The 18694-nt window shown below is 36.9% G+C and overlaps 1 protein-coding gene across 1 annotated transcript in view; it reads left to right on the top strand.

Moving 5' to 3' along the window:
- Window positions 1-18694, top strand: part of RIT2 (Ras like without CAAX 2) — a 390011-nt gene that overhangs the window by 130861 nt on the left and 240456 nt on the right. Inside the window, exon 3 of the mRNA XM_041765099.1 lies at window positions 11425-11498. Within this exon, the coding sequence (XP_041621033.1) occupies window positions 11425-11498 (74 nt within the window). The remainder of the gene's footprint in view (window positions 1-11424; window positions 11499-18694) is intronic.

Below are 18694 nucleotides of genomic sequence, written 5' to 3'. Positions count from 1 at the left end.
ATGAAGAGAAATCTCACAGAGGAAGACATGGACATGGCCAACAAGCACATGAGAAAATGCTCTGCATCACTTGCCATCAGGGAAATACAAATCAAAACCACAACGAGATACCACCTCACACCAGTGAGAATGGGGAAAATTAACAAGGCAGGAAACCACAAATGTTGGAGAGGATGTGGAGAAAAGGGAACCCTCTTACACTGTTGGTGGGAATGTGAACTGGTGCAGCCACTCTGGAAAACTGTGTGGAGGTTCCTCAAAGAGTTAAAAATAGACCTGCCCTACGACCCAGCAATTGCACTGTTGGGGATTTACCCCAAAGATACAGATGCAATGAAACGCAGGGACACCTGCACCCCGATGTTCATAGCAGCAATGGCCACAATAGCCAAACTGTGGAAGGAGCCTCGGTGTCCATCGAAAGATGAATGGATAAAGAAGATGTGGTTTATGTATACAATGGAATATTACTCAGCCATTAGAAACGACAAATACCCACCATTTGCTTCAACGTGGATGGAACTGGAGGGTATTATGCTGAGTGAAATAAGTCAATCGGAGAAGGACAAACAGTGTATGTTCTCATTCATTTGGGGAATATAAATAATAGTGAAAGGGAATATAAAGGAAGGGAGAAGAAATATGTGGGAAATATCAGAAAAGGAGACAGAACAAAGACTCCTATATCTGGGAAACGAACTAGGGGTGGTGGAAGGTTGGAGGGCGAGGATCGGGGTGAATGGGTGATGGGCACTGAGGGGGGCACTTGACAGGATGAGCACTGGGTGTTCTGTATGTTGGTAAATTGAACACCAATAAATAAATTTATTTTAAAAACTTAAGAATTTTGCCCATATCCATATGTACACATAAATTCTCCATGAATTGTGTTCAATCTTTACATCAATTGTTGAGAATCAACATATTTACCATGTTGAAGCCTCTACGTCATGAGAATGGTATGTCTCTGCATTAAGATTTTTAAAAAATTTCTTTCATCAGTATTAAATGGCTTTTAGCCTATAAGACCTACACATATTTTGTTCTACTTACATCTAAGTTTTTTTTTTTTTTTTTTTGAAGAGTTCTAAGTTGGTTTACTATTAGGTGGGTTATAATCTAAGAGTGTCCTGACTGATTACTCTGCTTCATTTCTCCTGGGCTTTTGTTTTTTCTGTACCCATTGGTATTTCCAGGCTGCCAGCTTTTTCAGTTCCAAGCCTGAGGCAAAGAGAACCCAGAGAACTCCCCACTGGGTTATTACTTTGATCCTGAAGTTCCTAGCCAGTTTGCCTTTTCCTCTCCACCTTTCAGAGTCTTGAGTTTGTCCTATAAATAAATTTCATGGTTTTATGTTGTATGGAGCAGGAGGCATAGGGAAAAGTACATCTGTTTCATCTTCCCAGGAACCATGGTTTTGCTATAAATCAAATATCTGGCACTAGATGTTCTCATACTGTATCTGTGGGCTCCAGGAGTTCTTGGAACCCTTCTGAAAGTGTCCATCAAGGGAGGGGAGAGAGCTGGAGAAATTATGGGACTCCCAAAATTGCTCTCACCATGAAAGCCAGTTATCTCTGTGAAGAAATAGTCTGTATGTAAATGCACTCTCTTTTAAAATCAGGGACAACCATTCCACAGATCATGGCCTTAGGATCATGTAGCCATTCATCATGATTACAATGAATGGGAACAAGAAAGGTAGAAATGAGATGTTGTCATGTCTTGCTAAAGGAGCTGGAGAGGAGAAATCTACTCTTCTTTTCCTCATCCCAAAAGAAGTGAGGTAGAGACCAAGGACTTCAAAGTTTCAATGTCAGTGTAGCCCAATCCTGTTACCTCTCATTTCTATGTAGCAGAAGAGAGCCAAGAAATCAGGTTTCCCACAAAACCCCTCTAACTGGCTGAAAGGAAAGGGTTAGAAGGCTCTACCATTGAGAGGATGTGGATGTCCCAAAATATTTTTTGTAGGTGACAGTTCTGGGGGAAGAATTGCGACACCTTGCCAGACTGCAGGTCTACTCAGTAATGGGGACTATTACCTCTCTTTAAGGACCTGTTGGGTTATCCTTTCTGTGAGAAGCCGTTGTTTGGAATGGCATCTACCAGTAGTGGCCTTTTGCAGGTAGAAATCTCCAGGTGGTGTCCTCTGATTCCAAATGGAAGCACTCCTGCTTATACCACCTCAAAAGGTCTTACGTGGAAAATCTACCTGAGGACCCTACGGAATGCATGTGGTTGTCCACCTTGGAGTTAAACTTCCCAGAGTAATGACATTGGGCATTTCCCTGCAGCATTATCAGAGTCCTTACCCCTCCCGGACGTAGATAAATTTGGCCCGGTCCTCAATTTTGTAGCATGAGAAAAAAATCGAGATTCTGCCTGAAAATTCCCATGAATTTCCAGGACTTAGTTTCTAATGACAGCCCTTTCTTCAGCTCTTATTACCATGGTAGGAAAGTGTGTTCTCATTTACTCTGAGTCTTTTCTGAAGCTGAATTCAACTACTTTTCAATTCCTTTTTGAAATCCAGCAGGCATATATACCCTCAATTGATTTCACTGCATGTTTATGTTCAAGAGGAGAGGCTGTGCTAGAATCCATGCAATTCCCTGTCTTTCTTGACCTCTAACCAGGCCTCCCTCTTGTAAACTCTATTTTCTATCTGCTGCTTTTGAGGACTGACCTTAGCTCAACTTCAGCTTGGTGTCTTTTGCTGTCTTCCTAAATAAGCACCTTTCGAATGCTTCTAATGGAGCACTCATTCCAGTACAGTACAATTGCCTGTTTATGTATTCTCCCAAGAGTACCAACTGTGTGGATAGAAATCCACTATCTTTCTCAACATGGTAGATTCTGTGCTCATCAGTGTGTGCAGCACAGATGATCTACTGAAGCACATATTTGATACATTAGATTTATATCAATACTGATTCAGCCATGGTTTCTTTCTGTTCAAGAGAAAGTTTCCAGTGTACTTTGTTCCAAGATGTATCAGCTTTATAAACATATACACAATTAGGATGATTTATTTAGGAAATTCGTTGAGAAAGTTGTTATAAATGATCTGAACCTGAACCTACATATTTTTTAAAGAACTGAATTAACGATTAGGATCATGGGATTTAGGATTAATATCTTAGAGATGTATACTACCTCAGAGTTACAGAAATATATCTTCAATGTAATACCAGTTATCATACATTTCAGGCTTTCAGGTAAACCATATAAAAATTACTCAAGTATCTTAAGATTTTTTTAAAGAGTCTTCTGGTGAAAATTCAACAATAACCTAATATTTTCTGTTAATTACTGCGGTTTTAAATGATCCCAATTTTATATTTATAAAAACATACTTTAAAGATATTTAAATATATTCTGCAAAGGAATTAAATAAACATCTTAAAGTTTTTTATATAAACATTAATATTTTGGAAGATTACTGTAGACCTATACTAACCTATACTAACAAAGTCTCTGATCTACATGTTGGGGGGAAAAAAAGCATTCCCACATGTGTAAATACAAATGGCAGAAGTAGAAGTGGTTTAATTTTAATATGATTTTATGATTAACTTAAAGCAATATTTTTTAAAAAGTTACTAAATAACATGCCTTGAGTTTGAATTGTGGTTTCCTTCCTTTTCTTTCTCTTTCTCACACCATTTTATATTCCACTTTAGTTGATCCTTCTAGAACTCCTTCCTATGCATTGACAAGCATGTACTATTAACTCCGTCTTACAGGTAAGATTAAGTGGTTGGCCAATTATAACAGTAAAACTTAGTGATGGATGTGAGGTTTTTTAATACAGGTCTTTGGTAATTTTCTCCTGTAAATTTCCGGAGAAGGACACTGAAGACCTATCCTAAGAGAAGCAAGAATCTCAAAAACCAGTGTTTTCAAATGAATTTTAAAGTGGCATTTAAGGTAGAATTTTAGAACTTAAGGTGGAATTTTAGAGATACCTCTAAGAATGTAGCTCCATTGTGCTTTTCAGTGCAAATAACATAGCAGGCAGTTGCTTCTATTTCTGCCTGATAAAGCTTTGTATACATTTGGCCTCTTGCTTTGGAAGATAAATGAGCTCACTTCAGGGTTGCATCTATAGGCAGATGATTGAAATTCAGGAAGGTGTTTATATGTATTCAAGAGAGTATTTCTGTCACTGCATTTCTACATGGGAGGTCTCAAAGGGAGTGGATGGATGGAAACAGGAGGGAAGATTGTTTATTGGAAGGAAATGAAAGGGATTAGTTGCTATGGAGGCCAGGGAGGTGACCTAGATTCACAACACTGGAATGTGTACTGTGATAGACACTTCTTAAAAGAGAGAAAGAATCTTGGATAGAAGGCCTGGCTTAATTTCCAGCCAATTCACATCAAGTCTCTTTGAAGGGGTTTTCTGATCCCAGGAGAAGCTTTTATTTGATATACGTTTCATGTGCTGGGTTTATCTAGGGCTCAGATAATCACACAGAGCAGTTCTCGTCTGGATTACTCAGCATGCTCCTGGCCTCAGCAGGCTCCTTTTGGGGCCTTTGAGTTAAATAAACAAACATGAAATCTGAAAGACTCACATGTGATTCTCAGGTCATAGCATTCTTTTCAGAGTAACTATTCTTATTTCCCTATGAAATTGAAAAACAACTACATACATTAAAAAAAAATCCACAAGATTTCTCTTGTGTAAGAGCAAGATCAGTGAAAGAACAAAGAGTGGTGGAATGGAAAATAGACTGTGTGGTTGTCCATATACTGAATGGTGTTATAAAATGGCTGGTAGTTGCTAAAACAACACCAGATTGACAACCCTGCAAGTTATACTTCCCACAACTTTATTTCTGGAGCACAGTCATAAGAAATGAATTTCCTTGAAAAGGATAAGGTATATGTCCTATAAATTATTGAATCTCAACATCCCATTACATGTGTATGTCTTTCATCATAATTAAGTTTTTAGGAGTAGAGACCTAATTGTGTGTGCATGTGTGGGTCTATCTTCATATCTCTAACAGCAAGCAAAAACCTAATTTTGAGGAAGTGCTCATTTTCAAAAGTGCCTCCTTTATTGAATGTTATTATTTGTAAACCAAAAGGTTCTGAAAATAACTCATTTGTGGTTCAAAATCAACAGTATGAATAATTATTGAAGTTGTGCCAAAATTCAATGCTGTTTTAAATGCTTTTAGTAGTAGTTCAGTTGCTCTTTACTTACAACATAAATTGTGGATAAAACAGAAGCTATAGCCAGATTCTAGGAGTTTGAATTCCAGGCTCAGGAGGTCCAACCATGTTTCCAATCATGATTGGAAGAAATGAGAAAATAAATGGATTTAATGAAATAAAACCCTCAGATCTCTCTCAGACCCAGGCACTTACTGTTTCCACTTGAATTACGGAGACATGGCAAAGTCTTTTTCTAAGTTTCATTTGTGGTGGTCCTCCTTTCCTCCCTGAGTAAACACCCTAGCTATCTGCCCATCTGCAAATTTCAGAAATTGGGGAGCTACTCTTGCATCATCCTCCTTCCTTGGCCCCTATATACTATTAAGTGCTATAGTTTCAACCTTCTAAATATCTTGCAAATCTGTCCACTCTTTTTTTTCTTTTTTTTTTTGTCCACTCTTTTCCACCCTATTGCCACTGTCATAATACAGGCCACCATCTTTTCTCACTTAGGTTACTAGTATCAACTTAATCTTTCTAGTTTCCCCACCTTAAAATCTATTCACCACAATTCAGCCCACGTGAGCATTCTAAAATATCTGATAATGTGTGTTATGATAGTCCAAATTTCTTAAAAACTATGCATAAGCATTATTGAGCATATTCTAAACACAAGGCACTGTACTAGATGCCTTCCATGGGTTATCTTCCTGAATCTTCTGAAAAACTCCATGAGTTAAATAGAAATATTATAACCTGCAAATGAGTACTATGCATTTTAGAGAGACCAAGTGATTTTTCCACCCCCTTAAGATCAGATGGCTGGTAGTGGTAGAGCCAGGATTAAACCCCAGCAGTCTGACCACCTCACTCAGAAATATGATTCCATTTAATATATTCATAGGTAAACCTGATTTAGCTCTTAAATTTTATATTTTCTTCACTAAACTCAAGGATTTAATCACACTAAAATTATTTAGGTTACTTTTGTTTCATCATTTTTTAAAGTATTTATTTAAGAGAGAGCATGAGCAGAGGGAAGGGCAGAGGCAGAGACAGACAAGCAGACTCCCTGTTGAGTGGGGAGCTGGATACCAGGCTTGATCCCAGGACTCCGAGGTCATGACCTGAGCTAAAATCAAGAGTTAGATGTTTAACTCACTGAGCCACCCAGGTGCCCCTTTGTTTCATCAATTTTATAACATTTGGGATTCTGGCTTTCAGTTTGCCTTTCTCTGTCTTAACTTTATCTTAACTCCTACTCAGGTTAGGTGCTACTTCTCCCATGAAGCATTCCTTGACTTTTCAAGTATATATCAGAAGATTGAAATCATACAGAGTATCTTTTCCAGTCACAATGGAATGAAACTAGAAATCTGCAGAAGAAAAACAAAGATACACAAAAGTGAGGAAGTTAAACAACCAGTGAAGAAAAGAAATCAGAGGGCATTAGAAAATAATTAGAAATTAATGAAAATGAAACACAGCATTCCAAAATTTGGAGCAAAAGAAGTGCTGAAGGGAAAATGTATAACTAGATGCTCACATTAAAAAAGATATGGGACCCTGGGTGGGTCAGCGATTGAGTGTCTGCCTTTGGCTCAGGGCCTGGGATCGAGTCCCACATCAGGCTTCCTACATGGAGCCTGCTTCTCCCTCTGCCTGTGTCTCTGCCTCCCTCTCTCTGTGTGTCTCTCATGAATAAATAAAATGTAAAAAAAAAAAAAAAAAAAACTCTAATTACCTTACTTTAAAACTTGAGAAATGGAGGAGGGGGAGATAAAATTAAACCCCAAGCAAATAGAATGAAGGAAATACTAAAGATTAGAAGAGGTGAATAGAGAAAACAAGAGAAAATCAATGATACTAAGTTACTTTTTCAAAAAGCTGAACAAAATTAACAAATCCTTACCTAGATTGACTAAAAAGAGTTTACGCAAATAAGAAATTGGGTACATTAGTGCCAACCTTACAGAAATAAAGGATGATAGGATTGTATTGTATAAAAATAAATTTATATCCTTACCAAACAACAAATAAAAAATTCTTAAGGTTTTATTTATTCACGAGAGACGCACAGAGGCAGAGGGAGAAGCAGGCTGTGTATGGGGAACCCAATGTGGGACTCAATCCCAGGACCCCGGGATCACGCCCCGAGCCAAAGGCAGAGGCTCAACTGCTGAGCCACCCAGGTGTCCCCAAAAAAATTAGCTGAAAATGGATCAATGACTTAAGGGCAAAGCTAAAATTATGAAAATCTTAGAAGAAAACATAGGGTTAAATATTCATAATCTTGGATTTTAGAATAGATCCCTAGGACACTAAAAACTTGAACAACAAAAGAAATTATTTTCCATAAAATTTAACTCTCATGCATCAGATGCCATTATTAGTATAGTTAAAAGAAGGGGAGGGGGTGGGGGTGAATGGGTGACGGGCACTGAGGGGGGCACTTGACGGGATGAGCACTGGGTGTTATGTATGTTGGCAAATTGAACACCAATAAAAAATATTACTTAAAAAAAAAAGCCTACAGAATAGGAAGAAAAACATTTACAAATCCTGATAAGTGTTTAGAATCCAGAGTGTATAAACTTGTACAAGTTAACAAGTACACAAACATATTATAGTTTTTGGTATACAATTTACCTTCTTGGTTAAGTTTCTTCCTAAGTATTTGATTCCTTTTGATGCTTTTATAGATGAAAACACCTTATTTTCCTTTTAGATTGTTTATCATCAGTGTATGAAACACAACTGACTTCTGTGTGTTTGATTTTTGTGTCCTACAACTGCTTTTTTTTTTTTTTTTTTTTTTTTAGGAGTTCCAAAAGCCCAGCCCCCACCCCCACTGCCATGCAATTAGAGCTTTCTACTTTTTTTTTTTTAGAAGAAAATGCATTTTATTTTTTTTTATTTTTTTTTTAATTAACTTTTATTGGTGTTCAATTTACCAACATACAGAAAAACACCCAGTGCTCATCCCGTCAAGTGTCCACCTCAGTGCCCGTCACCCATTCCCCTCCAACACCCGCCCTCCTCCCCTTCCACCACTCCTAGTTCATTTCCCCCAGTTAGGAGTCTTTATGTTCTGTCTCCCTTCCTGATATTTCCCAACATTTCTTTTCCCTTCCTTTATATTCCCTTTCACTATTATTCATATTCCCCAAATGAATGAGAACATACACTGTTTGTCCTCCTCCGATTGACTTATTTCACTCAGCATAATACCCTCCAGTTCCATCCACGTTGAAGCAAATGGTGGGTATTTGTCGTTTCTAATTGCTGAGTAATATTCCATTGTATACATAAACCACATCTTCTTTATCCACTCATCTTTCGATGGACACCGAGGCTCCTTCCACAGTTTGGCTATTGTGGCCATTGCTGATAGAAACATCAGGGTGCAGGTGTCCTGGTGTTTCATTGCATCTGAATCTTTGGGGTAAATCCCCAACAGTGCAATTGCTGGGTCGTAGGGCAGGTCTATTTTTAACTCTTTGAGGAACCTCCACACAGTTTTCCAGAGTGGCTGCACCAGTTCACATTCCCACCAACAGTGTAAGAGGGTTCCCTTTTCTCTGCATCCTCTCCAACATTTGTGGTTTCCTGCCTTGTTAATTTTCCCCATTCTCACTGGTGTGAGGTGGTATCTCATTGTGGTTTTGATTTGTATTTCCCTGATGGCAAGTGATGCAGAGCATTTTCTCATGTGCATGTTGGCCATGTCCATGTCTTCCTCTGTGAGATTTCTCTTCATGTCTTTTGCCCATTTCATGATTGGATTGTTTGTTTCTTTGGTGTTGAGTTTAATAAGTTCTTTATAGATCTTGGAAACTAGCCCTTTATCTGATATGTCATTTGCAAATATCTTCTCCCATTCTGTAGGTTGTCTTTTAGTTTTGTTGACTGTATCCTTTGCTGTGCAAAAGCTTCTTATCTTGATGAAGTCCCAATAGTTCATTTTTGCTTTTGTTTCTTTTGCCTTTGTGGATGTATCTTGCAAGAAGTTACTGTGGCTGAGTTCAAAAAGGGTGTTGCCTGTGTTCTCCTCTAGGATTTTGATGGAATCTTGTCTCACATTTAGATCTTTCATCCATTTTGAGTTTATCTTTGTGTATGGTGAAAGAGAGTGGTCCAGTTTCATTCTTCTGCATGTGGGTGTCCAATTTTCCCAGCACCATTTATTGAAGAGACTGTCTTTCTTCCAGTGGATAGTCTTTCCTCCTTTATCAAATATTAGATGACCGTACATTTCAGGGTCCACTTCTGGGTTCTCTATTCTGTTCCATTGATCTATGTGTCTGTTTTTGTTCCAGTACCACACTGTCTTGATGACCACAGCTTTATAGTACAACCTGAAATCTGGCATTGTGATGCCCCCAGCTATGGTTTTCTTTTTTAAAATTCCCCTGGCTATTCGGGGTCTTTTCTGATTCCACACAAATCTTAAAATAATTTTTCCTAACTCTCTGAAGAAAGTCCATGGTATTTTGATAGGGATTGCATTAAACGTATAAATTGCCCTGGGTAACATTGACATTTTCACAATATTAATTCTGCCAATCCATGAGCATGGAATATTTCTCCATCTCTTTGTGTCTTCCTCAATTTCTTTCAGAAGTGTTCTATAGTTTTTAGGGTATAGATCTTTTACCTCTTTGGTTAGGTTTATTCCTAGGTATCTTATGCTTTTGGGTGCAATTGTAAATGGGATTGATTCCTTAATTTCTCTTTCTTCAGGCTCATTGTTAGTGTATAGAAATGCCATTGATTTCTGGGCATTGATTTTGTATCCTGCCACGCTACCAAATTGCTGTATGAGTTCTAGCAATCTTGGGGTGGAGGCTTTTGGGTTTTCTATGTAGAGTATCATGTCATCGGCGAAGAGGGAGAGTTTGACTTCTTCTTTGCCAATTTGAATGCCTTTAATGTCTTTTTGTTGTCTGATTGCTGAGGCGAGGACTTCCAGAACGATGTTGAACAGCAGTGGTGAGAGTGGACATCCCTGTCTTGTTCCTGATCTTAGGGGAAAGGCTCCCAGTGCTTCCCCATTGAGAATGATATTTGCTGTGGGCTTTTCATAAATGGCTTTTAAGATGTCGAGGAAAGTTCCCTCTATCCCAACACTCTGAAGGGTTTTGATCAGGAATGGATGCTGTATTTTGTCAAATGCTTTCTCTGCATCTAATGAGAGGATCATATGGTTCTTGGTTTTTCTCTTGCTGATATGATGAATCACATTGATGGTTTTACGAGTGTTGAACCAGCCTTGTGTCCCGGGGATAAATCCTACTTGGTCATGGTGAATAATTTTCTTAATGTGTTGTTGGATCCTATTGGCTAGTATCTTGTTGAGAATTTTTGCATCCATGTTCATCAGGGATATTGGTCTGTAATTCTCCTTTTTGGTGGGGTCTTTGTCTGGTTTCGGAATTAAGGTGATGCTGGCCTCATAGAACGAATTTGGAAGTACTCCATCTCTTTCTATCTTTCCAAACAGCTTTAGTAGAATAGGTATGATTTCTTCTTTAAACGTTTGATAGAATTCCCCTGGGAAGCCATCTGGCCCTGGACTCTTGTGTCTTGGGAGGTTTTTGATGACTGCTTCAATTTCCTCCCTGGTTATTGGCCTGTTCAGGTTTTCTATTTCTTCCTGCTCCAGTTTTGGTAGTTTGTGGCTTTCCAGGAATGCATCCATTTCTTCTAGATTTCCTAATTTATTGGCGTACAGTAGAGTTTTCTACTTATATGATCATGTTATCTATAAACAAAATTTTACTACTGCTCTTCCAATTTGGATGGTTTTTATCTTATTTTTCTTGCTTCATTGCTCTGGCTAGGACTTTAGTACTATGTTAAATAAAAGTTAAAGCAGGCCTACTTGTCTTGTTCCTGATCTTAGAGGAAAAGCCTTCAGTCTTTTATTGAATATGATGTTGGAATGCAAATTTGCAGTGCATGATGAAAACCAGATGAATTTGTTTCAAGATTTGTTCTGTAGGTAATAGGACCAAGGTACCTCAGATCATAATTCTCCTAATGAAGAAGAAATAAATCTGACTTCACTTTAAGCAGAAATTCTTTCTTATGTTTTCCTGGGTTATATCCTTCTCCCCTTGTGTACTTGACTAGAATATCGGGTTCTCTTACTTAGTTAACCTATTTAGAAATTCTTTGTTATAAAATCTAAAAATGGATCATGCCTTTTCAGTTGAATATATCTCAATGTAAACTCTGTCTTGTGTTTTCCAGAAGATGCTTATAAGACCCAGGTTAGGATTGACAATGAGCCAGCTTACTTGGACATTTTGGACACTGCTGGTCAGGTAGGTAATTTTCTTAGATCTCTCCGATCTCTGAGACCAGTTTAGTCTTTAATCTCAAATACATTTACCACAAAGAAGAGTTTAACAATTCAAACAGGACAAGAGCAAATTTGCAATAGTGATGAGACATTAAATAAGAATTGGCAGGAAAATGTGACTCATTGCCAACTAGAATATTTTAACATTCCTTTAATTTTTGAAATATGAAAATGAGTGTAGATGTAATATTGCCATCTAAGGTTATATAATTAACAGAATAGCTTCCTTTGACTTAGATGTATGCAAAGCTCGTCTTAGACCGTAATCTGGTGATAGTTTTTATTTAAAAATTTTAGTGACATAAAAAAAGGGAAGGTCTACTTAGCAAATATGCTCATGAAACCAAGGCTAGAGATACTTAGGTGGAATGCGTGACATAACCAAGATGTAGCATAATCTAATACACTAATTTACAGATGTGTAGATAAGAACAAGAAGAAAGATGATGAGAGCATAGCTGATGTGATAGAAAAATATAGGACTAAAATACTCTGTGGCAATTATACGTAAAATGGGAAAAGAGTTAGAATCAAAACCTTGCTGTATTTGGGTGGAAGATGGAGATTTTATTTCATTTCTTACTTTAAATATAATCATTATATATAAACATATCAAATGCCAGACATAAAACACCTTTCCTTTGTAAACCTAAAACTTTTTTTTTTTAAAGAAAAGTCTTACAAATACAACTTAAAAACTAGAAGAGAAGGAAAAATAAATTAAAAAATTAATATAAAGTTGAAAAGAAAGAAGATAAATGAAACATAATAAATATACCAGGAATTAAGATAAATGGAAATGGATATACTGTCTCTCCCAGAATAGTCGAGTAAATTTTTGGCATTATATTGAATAAAAGAACAAAATTAACTGTACTTCTTTAGTTTAAAAGAGACATAAGAATACAGAAAGGTGCCAAATCAAAGAGTGATAGGAAAAAAATTAGGTGAAAAGTAACCAAACCTAAACTGGGTATAACTGTATAAATATCAGACAAAATAGATTTTATTGCAAAAAGCATTATTAAAGTATAAAAATGTCACATTAGAATAGAAAAAAATGAAAGATAAATTCTGGTGTATAATATTCAAGACAAATGTATAAATCTTAAAAAGCATAAATCTGAAAGCCTATATAGTGGGAAACTTTAATGTACTTCTGTCAGTAAGTGCTACATCAAAAAGTAGTGAAATTGTAGATTTAAGAACACATTTAACTTGAATGCTGCTGTCAGTATGTGAGTAGGTATTCTTTTCATATAAGTTTTTATACTTTTGATTCTTAAATCTAATTGCAAAAAATGTAGTCTATTGCAGATTGATTATTTAATTTTACTTTGTGGCTTAGGATGTGATCATTTTTTGGAATATATTTAAGCTACTGGCTACCTCTCCTGCAGGAAGGGTAGAGATACAAAGTGGACTTCAACTATGTATGTAATGATTCATGTTTCATAAATTTCTGAGTAAAGGAGAATGTTAATAGTTATAAATCTAGGTCATAGGTATACAGATCTTCATTATATTGTTTTCCTTTTGTACTTAAAGAATGTATATGTTTAAATGTTTATTTGATGTAACTATTTAAAAATGTATTAAATGGTATATTGGTATAAGCCACTGAAAATACATGGTTTCTTTCTATACTTAAGAGATATATTAAGACTATTTGAAATCCATATATTAACAAACTCATTTGTTTCGAGGGACATTTGGATGATGGGCTTATGGTGGTGAAAGAGGACTGAAGCCATTGGGTCTATTTAGAATGTAGAAATTATTTCAGTTACTTGAAAGAGTTGCATTATCCAAGGGGAAATATACTCCATTTCAGGGGAAATTTAAACCTAATTGGAAGAAGATAGAGTAGGTTAAATTTCAATACAATAAGATATTTGTAGCAACTGAAATTCTCAAACCAAAATAGTTAACTAGAATTATACTTTGGAAGAAAGTGAAATTCTTTGTATTTCTAATAGTTATACAGTCTACAAGTATGTATGAGCACTTACCTGGTCACATTTGGTACTAATGTAATCGTGGATAACTGGATGTTTCTCTTCCCCATTCGTGTAGGCTTGGCCATGTCACTGCTGAGGTCAATGAAATGTAGGCAGATGACTCAACCTAATTCTGGTTTGAGTTCTTAAAAAGCACTAGGGTACTCCTGCTAGGCACGAAGATGAGGCAGGTAACTCTTGGTCCCAGGAGAAGGAGGGAAACACATGGAACAGATATAAACCCAAATCAAAGACTAGAGCAAAGCCCAGCCCACTCACAGCCTGAATCACATCTGCACAGATTGGCAAACTAGAAAAATCATGTACTCTAATTTAACATGAAGACTTAGCTTCAAGCCCCTAAGTTTGAGTAGCTTTGTCACACAGCATTATCATGACAATAGCTGACTGCTGATGCAGCAGTATGCTTAGAGATCAAGAATATTACCTTTTTATAGATGAAATGCTAAGTGATAGAGAAATCTGCATACACTGACTCAAGAGCTTTCTAACTCTGAGATTCTTTGCTCTGCAATCAATGAAAAACTTGTAAATAAACAATTAAAAAAATCATTACATGTGTATACCCTTATTTTTGTGAGCTAGCTTCAGTTGCAGTCAAACATAGTTAGGAATGCCTCAGGCTCAAAAGATGGTGGTGACTTATTGGCTTCCAAACTATTAACCTCTCACATATAAGAGATAATCTATACAGTTGAATTAATAAGACTTATGTCAAGGTAGGGGACAGTAGAGAACACCACTGAAACACATTTAATAATACCATTTTTTCTTTTATATCTATTCCTATTCAACATTTGTCAAAATTTATTATCCTTACAACAAACCCAGGAAGTAGATGGAAAAGTTATTGTTGCCACCAAGAATTTGAATAAAATGGTATACAAAGAAATTACCTCTTGGAGGCAATACTGGTAGTAGGGCCAACTTCCAAAGTGTGCTATGCACAAAGCCTTGCAGTGCTACAATGATCCCATGGAAGAATTGTTGGCCATCACCAAATGCCATGTTGGAAAGGACTTTAACCTTAACCATTCTTCCAATATTTCAATTTTCCTCTCAATGCTCATGCCAAATCCTCATTAAGCCTATGTTTGACCACTTCAGTTGATTAGGTACTCTGCTCTGGAAACAGACAAATAGAGCTTTTAGGATACTTAATTATGTTTAAGGATTTTCTTACAATAAGATTAAATATTCCTTTTTATATCTATCTATTGGTCTCAGATCCTTTAAAAAAATTTTATTACTCATTTTAGAAATGGAAAATTTAAGCCTTACAGAGGTTAAATGATTTAACTAAAATAATAGCAAGCCATTGAGCCAGCTATTACTAGAGTCTGTCTATACTACTATACAAGATTTTTCTTATTTCATTTCCAACCCCTTATTATGTATGAAGTATTATCCTAGTTCAAGAAAATGCAGAAGAGGGGCATCTAGATGGCTCGGTTGGTTAAGCATCTGACTCAATTTTGGCTCAGATCATGATCTCAGTGTTGTGGCATCCAGCCCCACATCAGGCTCTGTGTTCAGAAAGGAGTCTGCTTGAGATTCTCTTTCTCCCTCTGCCCCTCTACCCACTTGTAAGCACTCTCTCTCTAAAATGAATTAAATCTTTTAAAAGATGCAGAATAGAATAAATTTGGGCCTGTGTTCTTAAAATGCTTGAGATTTGGGGCAATGGGAGAATACTAAATTTGCAGCAAATTGTGATAAGAAGTATAGCAGAAATGTAGAAATTTTGGCAGTGGGTTATCTAAGATGCCTAAATTATTTTTTGTTCTGGCCTAAATACAAAAAAAATAAAAATAAAAAATAAAGGAAGAGAGGCTTAAAAATAATTCTTACATCTAAGTGAAACTAACAAAGTAAGTTTAGTTATAGATGTATTGAATCTTACTCTTCCTTATTAGAAATAATATTAGTTGTCCTCCAAACACTTCAAATTATATTTTTTAGATGTGCTAATATATCCAGTCACTGAAACTTCCTAGACCTATCCATTCTACTAGTACCTGGCTACTGCCTGTATTAATGTATTCTGAAGTAATGGGAATTGTCACTGTAATATTGTATTTGGTTTAGCCCCTAACCAACTCTGTAATCAGAGCAAGTCCTTTAGCCATCCTGGCACTAAGGGAGTCTAGAGATTTCTGCTCTCCTGATTCTAATACCCCTTCTTGTGTCCTTCTCCTCACTGCTGCTGATTCATAGGCAAGCCCAACAAACAAATGTTATTTTATGGGGAAAGAAGTTGAGAGCGGGTGTTTTGAATGAAAGTCTTTCATTAAAAAGCAAGAGTTCATAATATTTTCTCATTGGCTAAGTTGCAGGAGTCGTCTATTTCTTATAGATTCAATGTATATATTTTCTTGTTGAGGTTTCCAGTTGATAATTCTTTCCTGTTGAAACTTGTGTTGGGGTGTATATTGGGAGTTCTTTCTGTAACTGATATTGAGGGATATGGTTCTCCCTTCTAGCCCTTGATTCTACTTTAGTGAGGTTTCTCTTTAATTGTCACATTTCTCCCTTTAGATCAAGATCTTTCTTTAGGAGCATCACTGATGAAAAGTCAATTTTCTACCACGTTAGTGGTTTTGTTCCTCAGTGCCAGGAAAGACTATTTCCTGCTTATCATGTTCTACATGACAAGGCAAATGCATAAGGAGTTGGAAACCACTTATGACTATGTTTGGGGGACTAGGGAGGTGATGATGGAAAACTCTCAGGTATTTCTCATTTATAGCCCATATTTATCAAGATCATAAACAGTGAAGATCATCTTATTGGGTAATCATTGTTAAAGTTAGGCAACAAAATATAAGACTTAAAATAATTGTACAGAAGTAGTATAACAATCCCAAATTATCTGGTGGTTCTAAACTGAGACCATAGATCTGAAGGTAACTATAGTACTGTCAGACTGAGCAAGTAAAAGATGTTGAAAGTTCATTGAATTCACTTAGTTGGCTATTTTGATTACTATTGTCAAATTCTAGAGTTATTTCTGTCTTTCGAGAGAAATAAATTCTGGTATATTTTTCTAAGAAATCTCTATGTCCTAAATGAATAGGGGCAGGGAACTAAGGACAAAGAAGTGTGTATCTCTCAAAGGACCTGGATGATGGGAATAGGTTTAGAGACAAGAACCTGTTGAGGTTTACTAGAGACCCTCACTATTTAAACTGTTTCAGTACTCTGAAGCAGGAGCTACTTTAAAACAGTGAGAATGTTGCTCTAGTGTCAATAAGGACAGAGATTCGTTCCTGGAAAGTGATTTTTTGGAGCCAATTAAGAGAGGATTGTGAAGAGCCCCTGTAGTTCCTTAGAACCCCCTTTTTGAGATTCAGGAGAATGTAAGATAGGCTGAAGGTGGCTGAAGTACTTAAAATGTCTTTTTTCCAACATCCTGGCCCCTGACAATAATAGCAGAAGCCAGGAGGTTTGGGTTTTGTGTAGGGGCCTTCTTATACCAAAGTTGAAAATAAAGAATTTTAGAGGTCTCTTTTAGGTGACTAATATAGGGTACAAGTATGCTGGTTTACCAAATTAACTAAATCTGGAGTGTGGATATAGTTTCCATTCCATCCTCATCCGTTTAACTAAGAGATTATGGTTCAGCTCATTAATAAAGTTAAAATTACTCAGGTAGATTGAACATCTAAAGGACAATTTGGGGTCGATTGAAATAGTAATAAATAGGTTCATCAGATGTTTATGTACAAGCCTAATTTTGTTTCGATCAATAGACTTAGGAAAGGCTACCGCAACTGTTTGGTGGAGATACCTACACAGCAAGTGTTCTAGCATTTTGCCAAAAATTAGGGGTCAGTTTCTCTAAATCCCTTTCAAAATGTTTCTGTCAGGCTAGTTTCATCCGATGTTTGGCTAACTTAGATGTAAATCTAAGAAACCAGGTTGGTAGGCTTGAATAATTATGTCAAATTCTTCAGCAAATGAATGAGAGGCTCCTGAGTCACTTCAGTCACTTTCACTTCAGGAAACTGCATGACTCACAAGTCCCCTTTAGTCCAGGGAACAGAATAAATGGGTTTATTTGAATCATATGACTTAACTTTAAAGGGGCTGGTTTTAATTAGTTGGAGAAGAAGGAGACAGAGGAGAGATGAGAAGGAAAGGGAAGTTTGGTGAGAGAATTAGAATAAGGATACTAAAGTATAGTGGTGGTGGACCCAGTGCAGATGGGGAGGATGACATCATGGAAGGTGGGACCTCAGCATTAGGTGGCTGCCATGTGTCCTGAGACAAAGGAGATGGGAAAGGAAAAAGCCTCAGAAGCCTTTTTGTTATTCTTTGTTTGCTTGCCTCAGTTAGTCTAGCCATTGAATTTTGCACAGCGGCAATTTTAGACTCCTGATGGTGTTTGGGAGTTTCAAAATACCAATCAAAATAGACATCCCATTCACTGATAATTTAGAACCATGCTGTCCAACTCGTTTTGAGAAGAGTTTGAGGAGATGAAAAACTCCCCATAATGGTCATTGATGTTCTAATTTACTTTTGGTTGGGTTGATCCATTTAGTTAGAAATGCCTATCAGGGGCCCCCTGGGTGGCTCAGTCAGTTAAGTGTCTGACTCTTAGTTTTAGTTGAGAGCATAATCTCATGGTCATGATTGTAGGATTAAGCCTGGCATAGGGCTCTGTGTTACCAGGAGTGTGCTTGAAATTCTCTCCTTCTCCCTCCAGCTTTCCCATCTCATGCACTCTCCTCTTCTCTCTCTCAAGTAAATAAATCTTTTTTAAAAATGCATATGAGGAGGAGACAGTAATATTTTAAACCAAAGTCTGGCCAGAGTCCCAGAATGGGGGCGTGGGGCACCTTCAAAGCATTTGGATGGTTGGGATCCCATTTCTTAGAGGTTTTTCTCTAGAGGAAAAAAAAAAAAAGTCCTAAACAGCACAGTTTCAATAAGAATAGTCCAGTCCCACAGGACTAGAGTCTGACAGGAGTCAGACCAAAGGCAAAAGGAGTATTCTCAAAAAGGTAAGTAAATCCTTAAAACAGATGGTGAGTAAAGCCTGGAGAGCTCAAAATGCACAGGGTAGAGCTCAAAATCAGGAGAAAACTTCACTTCAAATTGCAGGGTTAGCAACAGACCAAGTGAACTCAAT

This window comes from Vulpes lagopus, chromosome 1 (assembly GCF_018345385.1).
Source record: "Vulpes lagopus strain Blue_001 chromosome 1, ASM1834538v1, whole genome shotgun sequence".
NCBI classification, from domain to species: domain Eukaryota; kingdom Metazoa; phylum Chordata; class Mammalia; order Carnivora; family Canidae; genus Vulpes; species Vulpes lagopus.
Note: the sequence above shows the minus strand (reverse complement) of the source record. Positions and strands in the feature narration are given on the sequence as shown.